The sequence below is a fragment of the Cetorhinus maximus genome, unplaced genomic scaffold, assembly GCF_964194155.1.
Source record: "Cetorhinus maximus unplaced genomic scaffold, sCetMax3.hap1.1 HAP1_SCAFFOLD_519, whole genome shotgun sequence".
NCBI classification, from domain to species: domain Eukaryota; kingdom Metazoa; phylum Chordata; class Chondrichthyes; order Lamniformes; family Cetorhinidae; genus Cetorhinus; species Cetorhinus maximus.
Window position 1 is genome coordinate 250,329 of NW_027596461.1, and position 12,172 is coordinate 262,500.

General features: G+C 59.6%; 1 protein-coding gene across 1 annotated transcript in view; it reads left to right on the plus strand.

The window, feature by feature from the left end:
- Positions 1 to 3,590: 3,590 nt before the first annotated feature.
- Positions 3,591 to 12,172, plus strand: part of LOC144673941 (serine/threonine-protein kinase pim-3-like) — a 17,743-nt gene continuing 9,161 nt past the window's right edge. The window contains exon 1 of the mRNA XM_078535532.1: positions 3,591 to 3,657. Within this exon, the coding sequence (XP_078391658.1) occupies positions 3,591 to 3,657 (67 nt within the window). The remainder of the gene's footprint in view (positions 3,658 to 12,172) is intronic.

The window sequence follows — 12,172 nt, forward strand, 5'->3', positions numbered from 1 at the left end:
CCCTGACAGCGCGACGCTCTCTCAGCAACAACCCTCCAACAGTGCGGCGCTCCCTCAGCACTGACCCTCCAACAGTGCGGCACTCCCTCAGCACTGACCCTCCGACCGTGCGGCGCTCCCTCAGCACTGACCCTCCAACAGTGCGGCACTCCCTCAGCACTGACCCTCCGACAGCGTGGCACTCCCTCAGCACTGACCCTCAGACAGCGTGGCGCTCCCTCAGCACTGACTTTCCGACAGTGCGGTGCTCCCTCAGCACTGACCCTCCAACAGTGCAGCACTCACTCAGTACTGACCCTCCAACAGCGCAGCACTCCCTTGGCACTGACCCTCCAACAGTGCGGCGCTCCCTCAGCACTGACCCTCCGACAGTGCGGCGCTCCCTCAGCACTGACCCTCCGACAGTGCGGCGCTCCCTCAGCACTGACCCTCCGACAGTGCGGAGCTTCCTCAATACTCACCCTCCAACAGTGATTTCCATGAGCAGCCGCAATCTCTCTCCATTCTCCCCTTAAGGACACTTGCCAGCTTTACAGACCTGGCACTTTTCTGGAGGGGGTGTTGGGTGGGGCATTGAGAGATTCCTTCCTCACTCCCATCCCCACCCCCCACCCCCGCATCCTCATGCACACGGATAAGGGAAGAAGCCTGGATTTAAGGGGAGAGCAACGCACCGTCGTTCGATCGCATTGTGACGCACGCTGTGGCCAAATAGCTGAGGGGGAGTTGGTGAGGTTGGGGGATGGCACCGGAGAGCCGTTGGCCATGCCAGTGCCTTGGGGAGAGCGCCAGGGGAGGCCCCGAGCTTGGGTGAGGTTCTGGGGAAATTCTGGAACCAGCTGTGTCCACCCTGGTCTGTAAATCCTCGTGTATTGTGCCCAGGCCCTTGAGGGTGCCGCTGAGATCATGTTCCTGGTTCAACGTGAAACCCTCTTGTGAATGGCGGCACGAGACTGTCTTTAAATCGCGGTGTCAGTTACTGAACCGACAGTCGTTACAGCATAGCAGGCCATTCGGCCCATCGAGCTGATGCCAGAGAAACTACCTGTGTATTTATGATGTTTTGTGTGTACTCAATAAAATTAAACGTTGTTTCAGTCAGTGGTATATTGTGTGTGTGTGTGTGTGTGTGTACACGTCTCTGCAAATAGGAACAGGAGGAGGCCATTCAGCCCCTCTCGAGCCTTTTACACAGGAACAGGAGGAGGCTCATTCAACTCCTCTCAAGCATGTTACACAGGAACAGGAGGAGGCCATTCAGCCCCGCTGTCGAGACTGTTACACAGGAACAGGAGGAGGCCATTCAGACCCCTCGAGCCTTTTAAACAGGAACAGGAAGAGGCCCATTCAGGCCCTTGATCCTCGAAGGGCTGAATGGCCTCCTCCTGTGGATGGTCCAATATGAAACTGGGGCAAACGCTCCCACCTGCTGGTCAACAAAACCTCGACGACCTGACAGAGGCTCAACAGCAGTCGGGCAGGTTCGGTTTCAAAAGCTCATGTTGGGGGTGGGCAGGTTGAACGGGGGTGGGGGAGGGGGGGTCGGAGCCTTTGAAGGCGGAGGCGTTGGTCCAATCACAGAATGACACAGCTCAAGAGGAGGCCATTCAGCCCATCATGCATGTGCTGGCTCTTTGAAAGATCTGTCCAATTAGCCCCACACTCTAACCCCCACCCCCGACCCCACCGGCTCTTTCCCCCCCATAACCCTGCACATTTTTCCCCTTCCAGTATTTATCCAATTCCCCCCTTATCGAAGAGAAAGAGAGAGAGGGAGACAAGGAAAGACTGACCGTAGTGAAAGAAAGACGCGCGCTACCTCAGCACTGACCCTCCGACAGTACGGCGCTCCCTCAGCACTGACCCTCCGACAGTGCGGCTCCCTCAGCACTGACCCTCCGACAGAGCGGCTCCCTCAGCACTGACCCTCCGACAGTGCCGCACTCCCTCAAAACTGACCCTCCGACAGTGCGGCTCCCTCAGCACTGACCCTCCGACAGTGCTGCACTCCCTCAGCACTGACCATCCGACAGCGCGGCGCTCCCTCGGCACTGACACTGCTACAGTGCGGCGCACCCACAGCGCTGACCCTACAACAATTCGGAGCTCCCTCAGCAATGACCCTCCGACAGTGCGGCGCTATCTAAGCACTGACCCTCCGAAAGTATGGCGCTCGCCCAGTACTGACCCTCCGACAGTGTGGCGCTCCCTTAGCGATTACTCTCCGACAGTCCGGCGTACATCAGCACTGACCCTCCGACAGTGCGGAACACCCTCAGCACTGACCCTCCGACAGTGCGGCGCTCCCTCAGTACTGACCCTCCGACAGTGCGGCGCTCCCTCAGCACTGACCCTCCGACGGTGCGGAACACCCTCAGCACTGACCCTCCGACAGTGCGGCGCTCCCTCAGTCCTGACCCCCCGACAGTTTGGAGCTCCCACAGTACTGACCCTCCGACAGTGTGGTGCTCCCTCAGAACTGTCCCTCCGAGATTGCGGCGCTCCCTCAGTACTGACCCCCCAACAGTTCGGAGCTCCCTCAGCACTGACACTCGGACAGCGCGGCGCTCCCTCAGCACTGACCCTCCAACAGTACGGCGCTCCCTCAGTCCTGACACCTTGACAGTCTGGAGCTCCCCCAGCACTGACCCTCTGACAGTGCATCACTCCCTCAGCACTGACCCTCCAACAGCGCGGCGCACCCTCGGCACTGACACTCTGACAGTACAGAGCGCTCTCAGCACTGACCCTCCTAAAGTGTGGAGCTCCCTCAGCACTAAAACTCCGACAGCGCAGAGCTCCCTCAGCACTGACCCTCCGACAGTGCTGCGCTCCCTCTGCACTGACCCTCCGACAACTCATCCCTCCCTCTGTTCTTACCCTCCCACAGTACGGCGCTACCTCAGCACTGACCCTCCGACAGTGCGTCACTCCCTCAGCACTGACCATCCGACAGTGCGGCGCTACCTCAAAACTGACCTTCCGACAGCACAGCGCTCCCTCAGTACTGACCCTCCGAAAGTGCGACACTCCCTCAGCACTGACCCTCCAACAGCGCGGCGCACCCTCGGCACTAACCCTCTGACAGTACAGCGCGCTCTCAGCACTGACCCTCCTACAGTGTGGAGCTCCCTCAGCACTAAAACTCCGACATCGCAGATCTCCCTCACCACTGACCCTCAAACAGTGCGTCGCTCCCTCAGCACCGACCCTCTGAAAGTGCAGAGCTATCTAAGCACTGACCCTCCGAAAGTATGGCGCTCCATCAGCACTGACCCTCCGACAGTGCGGAGCTTCCTCAATAGTCACCCTCCAACAGTGATTTCCATGAGCAGCCGCAATCTCTCTCCATTCTCCCCTTAAGGACACTTGCGAGCTTTACAGACCTGGCACTTTTCTGGAGGGGGTGTTGGGTGGGGCATTGAGAGATTCCTTCCTCACTCCCATCCCCACCCCCCACCCCCGCATCCTCATGCACACGGATAAGGGAAGAAGCCTGGATTTAAGGGGAGAGCAACGCACCGTCGTTCGATCGCATTGTGACACACGCTGTGGCCAAATAGCTGAGGGGGAGTTGGTGAGGTTGGGGGATGGCACCGGAGAGCCGTTGGCCATGCCAGTGCCTTGGGGAGAGCGCCAGGGGAGGCCCCGAGTTGGGTGAGTTTCTGGGGAAATTCTGGAACCAGCTGTGTCCACCCTGGTCTGTAAATCCTCGTGTATTGTGCCCAGGCCCTTGAGGGTGCCGCTGAGATCATGTTCCTGGTTCAACGTGAAACCCTCTTGTGAATGGCGGCACGAGACTGTCTTTAAATCGCGGTGTCAGTTAGTGAACCGACAGTTGTTACAGCATAGCAGGCCATTCGGCCCATCGAGCTGATGCCAGAGAAACTACCTGCGTATTTATGATGTTTTGTGTGTACTCAATAAAATTAAACATTGTTTCAGTCAGTGGTATATTGTGTGTGTGTGTGTGTGTGTGTACACGTCTCTGCAAATAGGAACAGGAGGAGGCCATTCAGCCCCTCTCGAGCCTTTTACACAGGAACAGGAGGAGGCTCATTCAACTCCTCTCAAGCATGTTACACAGGAACAGGAGGAGGCCATTCAGCCCCGCTGTCGAGACTGTTACACAGGAACAGGAGGAGGCCATTCAGACCCCTCGAGCCTTTTAAACAGGAACAGGAAGAGGCCCATTCAGGCCCTTGAGCCTCGAAGGGCTGAATGGCCTCCTCCTGTGGATGGCCCAATATGAAACTGGGGCAAACGCTCCCACCTGCTGGTCAACAAAACCTCGACGACCTGACAGAGGCTCAACAGCAGTCGGGCAGGTTCGGTTTCAAAAGCTCATGTTGGGGGGTGGGCAGGTTGAACGGGGGTGGGGGAGGGGGGGTCGGAGCCTTTGAAGGCGGAGGCGTTGGTCCAATCACAGAATGACACAGCTCAAGAGGAGGCCATTCAGCCCATCATGCATGTGCTGTCTCTTTGAAAGATCTGTCCAATTAGCCCCACACTCTAACCCCCACCCCTGACCCCACCGGCTCTTTCCCCCCCATAACCCTGCACATTTTTCCCCTTCCAGTATTTATCCAATTCCCCCCTTATCGAAGAGAAAGAGAGAGAGAGAGAGAGAGGGAGACAAGGAAAGACTGACCGTAGCGAAAGAAAGACGTGCGCTACCTCAGCACTGACCCTCCGACAGTGCGGCGCTCCCTCAGCACTGACCCTCCGACAGTACGGCGCTCCCTCAGCACTGACCCTCCGACAGTGCGGCTCCCTCAGTACTGACCCTCCGACAGTGCGGCTCCCTCAGCACTGACCCTCCGACAGAGCGGCTCCCTCAGCACTGACCCTCCGACAGTGCCGCACTCCCTCAAAACTGACCCTCCGACAGTGCGGCTCCCTCAGCACTGACCCTCCGACAGTGCTGCACTCCCTCAGCACTGACCATCCGACAGCGCGGCGCTCCCTCGGCACTGACACTGCTACAGTGCGGCGCACCCACAGCGCTGACCCTACAACAATTCGGAGCTCCCTCAGCAATGACCCTCCGACAGTGCGGCGCTATCTAAGCACTGACCCTCCGAAAGTATGGCGCTCGCCCAGTACTGACCCTCCGACAGTGTGGCGCTCCCTTAGCGATTACTCTCCGACAGTCCAGCGTACATCAGCACTGACCCTCCGACAGTGCGGAACACCCTCAGCACTGACCCTCCGACAGTGCGGCGCTCCCTCAGTACTGACCCTCCGACAGTGCGGCGCTCCCTCAGCACTGACCCTCCGACAGTGCGGAACACCCTCAGCACTGACCCTCCGACAGTGCGGCACTCCCTCAGTCCTGACCCCCCGACAGTTTGGAGCTCCCACAGTACTGACCCTCCGACAGTGTGGTGCTCCCTCAGAACTGTCCCTCCGAGATTGCGGCGCTCCCTCAGTACTGACCCCCCAACAGTTCGGAGCTCCCTCAGCACTGACACTCGGACAGCGCGGCGCTCCCTCAGCACTGACCCTCCGACATCGCGGCGCTCCCACAGCACTGACCCTCCAACAGTACGGCGCTCCCTCAGTCCTGACACCTTGACAGTCTGGAGCTCCCCCAGCACTGACCCTCTGACAGTGCATCACTCCCTCAGCACTGACCCTCCAACAGCGCGGCGCACCCTCGGCACTGACACTCTGACAGTACAGAGCGCTCTCAGCACTGACCCTCCTAAAGTGTGGAGCTCCCTCAGCACTAAAACTCCGACAGCGCAGAGCTCCCTCAGCACTGACCCTCCGACAGTGCTGCGCTCCCTCTGCACTGACCCTCCGACAACGCATCCCTCCCTCTGTTCTTACCCGCCCACAGTACGGCGCTACCTCAGCACTGACCCTCCGACAGTGCGTCACTCCCTCAGCACTGACCATCCGACAGTGCGGCGCTACCTCAAAACTGACCTTCCGACAGCGCAGCGCTCCCTCAGTACTGACCCTCCGAAAGTGCGACACTCCCTCAGCACTGACCCTCCAACAGCGCGGCGCACCCTCGGCACTAACCCTCTGACAGTACAGCGCGCTCTCAGCACTGACCCTCCTACAGTGTGGAGCTCCCTCAGCACTAAAACTCCGACATCGCAGATCTCCCTCACCACTGACCCTCAAACAGTGCGTCGCTCCCTCAGCACGACCCTCTGAAAGTGCAGAGCTATCTAAGCACTGACCCTCCGAAAGTATGGCGCTACCTCTGTACTGACCCTCCGACAGACCAGCGCTCCCTCAGCGCTGACCAACTGACAACTCGGCGCTCCCTCATTCCTGACCCTCCGATAGTGCGGCACTCCCTCAGCACTGACCCTCCGACAGCGCATCCCTCCCTCTGCTCTGACCCTCCCACAGTACGGCGCTACCTCAGCACTGACCCTCCGACAGTGCCGCAATCCCTCAGCACTGACCCTCCGACAGTGCGGTGCACCCTCAGCACTGACCCTCCGACAGTGCGGCGCACCCTCAGCACTGACCCTCCGACAGTGCGGCGCACCCTCAGCACTGACCCTCCGACAGTGCGGCGCACCCTCAGCACTGACCCTCCGACAGTGCGGCGCACCCTCAGCACTGACCCTCCGACAGTGCGGCGCTCCCTCAGTCCTGACCCCCCCGACAGTTTGGAGCTCCCACAGTACTGACCCTCCGACAGTGTGGTGCTGCCTCAGAACTGTCCCTCCGAGATTGCGGCGCTCCCTCAATACTGACCCCCCAACAGTTCGGAGCTCCCTCAGCACTGACACTCGGACAGTGCGGCGCTCCCTCAGCACTGACCGTCCGACATTGCGGCGCTCCCACAGCACTGACCCTCCAACAGTACGGCGCTCCCTCAGTCCTGACACCTTGACAGTCTGGAGCTCCCCCAGCACTGACCCTCTGACAGTGCGTCACTCCCTCAGCACTGACCCTCCAACAGCGCGGCGCACCCTCGGCACTGACCCTCTGACAGTACAGCACGCTCTCAGCACTGACCCTCCTACAGTGTGGAGCTCCCTCAGCACTAAAACTCCGACAGCGCAGCGCTCCCTCAGCACTGACCCTCCGATAGTGCTGCGCTCCCTCTGCACTGACCCTCCGACAACGCATCCCTCCCTCTGTTCTGACCCTCCCACAGTACGGCGCTACCTCAGCACTGACCCTCCGACAGTGCGTCACTCCCTCAGCACTGACCATCCGACAGTGCGGCGCTACCTCAAAACTGACCTTCCGACAGCGCAGCGCTCCCTCAGTACTGACCCTCCGAAAGTGCGACACTCCCTCAGCACTGACCCTCCAACAGCGCGGCGCACCCTCGGCACTAACCCTCTGACAGTACAGCGCGCTCTCAGCACTGACCCTCCTACAGTGTGGAGCTCCCTCAGCACTAAAACTCCGACATCGCAGATCTCCCTCACCACTGACCCTCAAACAGTGCGTCGCTCCCTCAGCACCGACCCTCTGAAAGTGCAGAGCTATCTAAGCACTGACCCTCCGAAAGTATGGCACTCCCTCTGTACTGACCCTCCGACAGACCAGCGCTCCCTCAGCGCTGACCAACTGACAACTCGGCGCTCCCTCATTCCTGACCCTCCGATAGTGCGGCACTTCCTCAGCACTGACCCTCCGACAGCGCATCCCTCCCTCTGCTCTGACCCTCCCACAGTACGGCGCTACCTCAGCACTGACCCTCCGACAGTGCCGCAATCCCTCAGCACTGACCTTCCGACAGTGCGGCGCTCCATCAGTACTGACCCTCCAACAGCGCGGCGCTCCGTCAGCACTGACCCTCCGACGGTGAGGAGCTCGCTCAGCACTGACCCTCCGACAGCGTATCCCTCCCTCTGCTCTGACCCTCCCACAGAACGGCGCTACCTCAGCACTGACCCTCCGACAGTGCCGCAATCCCTCAGCACTGACCTTCCGACAGTGCGGCGCTCCCTCACCACTGACCCTCCGACAGTGCGGCGCTCCCTCAGCACTGACCCTACGACAGCGCATCCCTCCCTCTGTTCTGACCCTCCCACAGTACGGCGCTACCTCAGAACTGAACCTCTGACAGTGCTGCTCCCTCAGCACTGACCTTCCGTCAGTGCGGCTCCCTCAGCACTGACCCTCCCACAGTGCATCGCTCCCTCAGCAGTGACCTTCCAACAGTGCGGCGCTCCCTCAGCACTGACCCACCGAAAGTGCCGCACTCCCTCAGCACTGACCCTCAAACTGTGCGGCACTCCCTCAACACTGACCCTCAAACTGTGCGGTACTCCCTCAGCATTGACCCTCCGACAGTGCGGCGCCCCCTCACCACTGACATTCCGACAGTGCGGCGCTCCCTGTGCACTGACTCTCCTACAAAGCGGCGCTCCCTCAGCACTGACCCTCCGACAGCGTATCCCTTCCTCTGCTCTGACCGTCCCACAGTACGGCGCTACCTCAGCACTGACCCTCACACAGTGCAGCGCTCCCTCAGCACTGAGCCTCCGACAGTGCGGCGCTCCCTCAGCACTGACCCTCCGACAGTGCGGCACTCCCTCAGCACTGACACTCCGACAGTGCGGCGCTCCCTCAGCAATGACCCTCCGACAGTGCGGCACTCCCTCAGCACTGACCCTCCGACAGTGTGGCGCTCCCTCAGCACTGACCCTCTGACAGTGCGGCGTTCCCTCAGAACTGAACCTCTGACAGTGCAGCGCTCCCTCAGCACTGACCCTCCGACAGTGCGGCGCTCCCTCAGAACTGAATCTCTGACAGTGTGGCTCCCTCAGCACTGACCCGCTGACAGTGCGACGCTCCCTCAGCACTGACCTTCCGTCAGTGCGGCTCCCTCAGCACTGACCCTCCGACAGTGCAGCGCTCCCTCAGCACTGACCTTCCAACAGTACGGCACCACCTCAGCACTGACCCTCCGACAGTGCGGCGCTCCCTCAGTACAGACCCTCCGACAGTGCGGCACTCCCTCAGCACTGACCTTCCGACAGTGCGGCGCTCCCTCAAATCTGACCCTCCGACAGCGCGGTGTTCCCTCAGAACTGAACCTCTGACAGTGCGGCTCCCTCAGCACTGACCCTCCAACAGTGCGGTGCTCCCTCAGCACTGACCCACCGAAAGTGCGGCACTCCCTCAGCACTGACCCTCAAACTGTGCGGCACTCCCTCAGCACTGACCCTCAAACTGTGCGGCACTTCCTCAGCACTGACCATCCGACAAAGCAGCGCTCCCTCAGCACTGACCCTCCGAAAGTGCGGCACTCCCTCAGCATTGACCCTCAAACTGTGCGGCACTCCCTCAGCACTGACCCTCAAACTGTGTGGCACTCCCTCAGCACTGACCCTCAAACTGTGCGGCACTTCCTCAGCACTGACCCTCAAACTGTACGGCACTTCCTCAGCACTGACCCTCTAACTGTGCGGCACTCCCTCAGCACTGACCCTCAAACTGTGTGGCAATCCCTGAGCACTGACCCTCAAACTGTGCGGCACTCCCTCAGCACTGACCCTCCGACAGCGCATCCCTCCCTCTGTTCTGACCCTCCCACAGTACAGCGCTACCTCAGCACTGACCTTCCGACAGTGCGGCGCTCCCTCAGCACTGACCCTCCGAAAGTGCGGCACTCCCTCAGCACTGACCCTTAAACTGTGCGGCGCTACCTCTGCACTGACCCTCCGACAGTGCGGCGCTCCCTCAGCACTGACCCTCCGACAAAGCGGCGCTCCCTCAGCACTGACCCTCCGACAGTGCGACACACCCTCAGCACTGACCCTCAAACTGTGCTGCACTTCCTCAGCACTGACCCTCCGACAAAGCGGCGCTCCCTCAGCACTGACCCTCCGAAAGTGCGGCACTCCCTCAGCACCGACCCTCTGACAGTTCGGAGCTATCTAAGCACTGACCCTCCGAAAGTATGGCGCTCCCTCTGTACTGACCCTCCGACAGACAGGCACTCCCTCAGCGCTGACCAACTGACAATGCGGCGCTCCCTCAGTCCTGACCCTCCGATAGCGCGGCGCTCCCTCAGCACTGACCCTCCGACATCGCGGCGCTCCCTCAGCACTGACCCTCTGTAGTGCGGCGCACCCTCAGCACTGATCCTCCGACAACGTGGTGCTCCCTCAGCACTGTCCCTCCGAGAGTGCAGCGCACCCTCAATACTGACCCCCCAACAGTTCGGAGCTCCCTCAGCACTGACACTCGGACAGCGCGGCGCTCCCTCAGCACTGACCCTCCGACAGTGCGGCGCTCCCTCATTCCTGACACCCCGACAGTTTGGAGCTCTCCCAGTACTGACCCTCTGACAATGCGTAGCTCCCTCAGCACTGACCCTCCGACAGCGCGGCGCTCCCTCAGCACTGACCCTCCGACAGTGCGGCGCTCCCACAGCACTAACCCTCCGACAGTACAGCGCGCTCTCAGCACTGACCCTCTGACAGTGTGGAGCTCCCTTGGCACTAAAACTCCGACATCGCAGAGCTCCCTCAGCACTGACCCTCCGACAATGCTGCGCTCCCTGTGCACTGACCCTCCGACAAAGCGGCGCTCCCTGAGCACTGACCCTCCGACAGCGCATCCCTCCCTCTGTTCTGACCCTCCTACAGTGCGGCGCTACCTCAGCACTGACCCTCTGACAGTGCGGCGCTCCCTCAGCACTGACCCTCTGACAGTGCGACGCTCCCTCAGCACTGACCCTCCGACAGCGCGGCGCTCCCTCAGCACTGACCCTCCGACAGTGCGGCGCTCCCACAGCACTGACCCTCCGACAGTGCGTCGCCCCCTCAGCACTGACCCACCAACAGTGCGGCGCTCCCTCAGTACTGACCCTCCGATAGTGCGGCGCTCCATCAGAACTGACCCTCCGATACTGCGTCGCTCCCTCAGCACTGACCCTCCAACAAGGCTGCTCTCCATCAATACTGACCTTGAGACAGTGCATCGCTCCTGAACCACTGAGCCTCCCACAGTGCGGTGCTACCTAAATACTAACCCTCCGACAGTGACGCGCTCACTCAGTACTGACCCTCCGACAGTGCAGCGCTCCATAAGACCATAAGACCATAAGACATTGGAGCACGAATTAGGCCATTCGGCCCATCAAGTCTGCTCCGCCATTCAATCATGGCTGATCAGTTTCTCAACCCCATTCTCCCGCCTTCTCCCCATAACCTTTGATCCCCCTTACCAATCAGGAACCTATCTATCTCGGTCTTAAATACACTCAATGACCTGGCCTCCACAGCCTTCTGTGGCAATGAATTCCAGAGATTCACCCACTCTCTCTGGCTAAAGAAGTTTCTCCTCATCTCTGTTCTAAGAGGTCTTTACTCTGTCTGAGGTAAAACAATGGATGGAACAGAACCTTATCTACCGACTGGGCACTTTACAGCTTCCCAGACTGAATATTGAGTTCAACCACTTTCGATCAGGAACTCTCTCCTCCATCCCCACCCCCTGTTTCCCCCAAACATTTCTATATATTTTTCTTTTCCCACCTATTGCCATTATTGTTTGGAATGTGTTTCCATCCATTGGGCTATCTGTACCTTGCATGTCTTGCTTTCTACCCTTAATGTCCCCATTAGCACATTTCTTCCCTGATATCACCACCATCAACACCTCTTTATCCTTTGGCCCGTGACATTTTTTGGTTCCCTCCACCTATCACTGGCCCTCTATCCATCTCTACCTGTCCCACCCCCTCCCCCTTAAACCAGTTTATATATTTCACTCCCTCTTCTATTTTCCCTTAGTTCTGGTCAAGAGACAGAGACACTGGACACGTGAACTGTGCTTCTCCCCCCAGGAAGGGCAAAATTCTTCCTTAAAGAAACAATTATTTTGGAAGCGATTACGAGACTATCTTTCTCTGTCCCAGAGGAATCTTTAACAGCAGCGACACCGTCCCCCCGCAGAGACAATGCTGTCTACCAAGTTGGGGACTGAGTGCAGCCAGACACCGGCCGAGGGATCGCTCCCAGGTAGGAAGTTGTTTTTTACATCGTGAGTTCCCCGAGTGTTCGCGCAGGGTCTTTCCCCCCATCTCCCACCCCCCAGAAGTTGGTGTTTGGGGGAGAAGGGGGAGTGAGCAGGAGTTCTCCAGAGCCAGTGGGATGCAGAGACAGAAACTGAGAGAGAGAGAGAGAGAGAGAGAGAGAGAGAGACAGGGACAGAGATGGGCTGGGGCGAA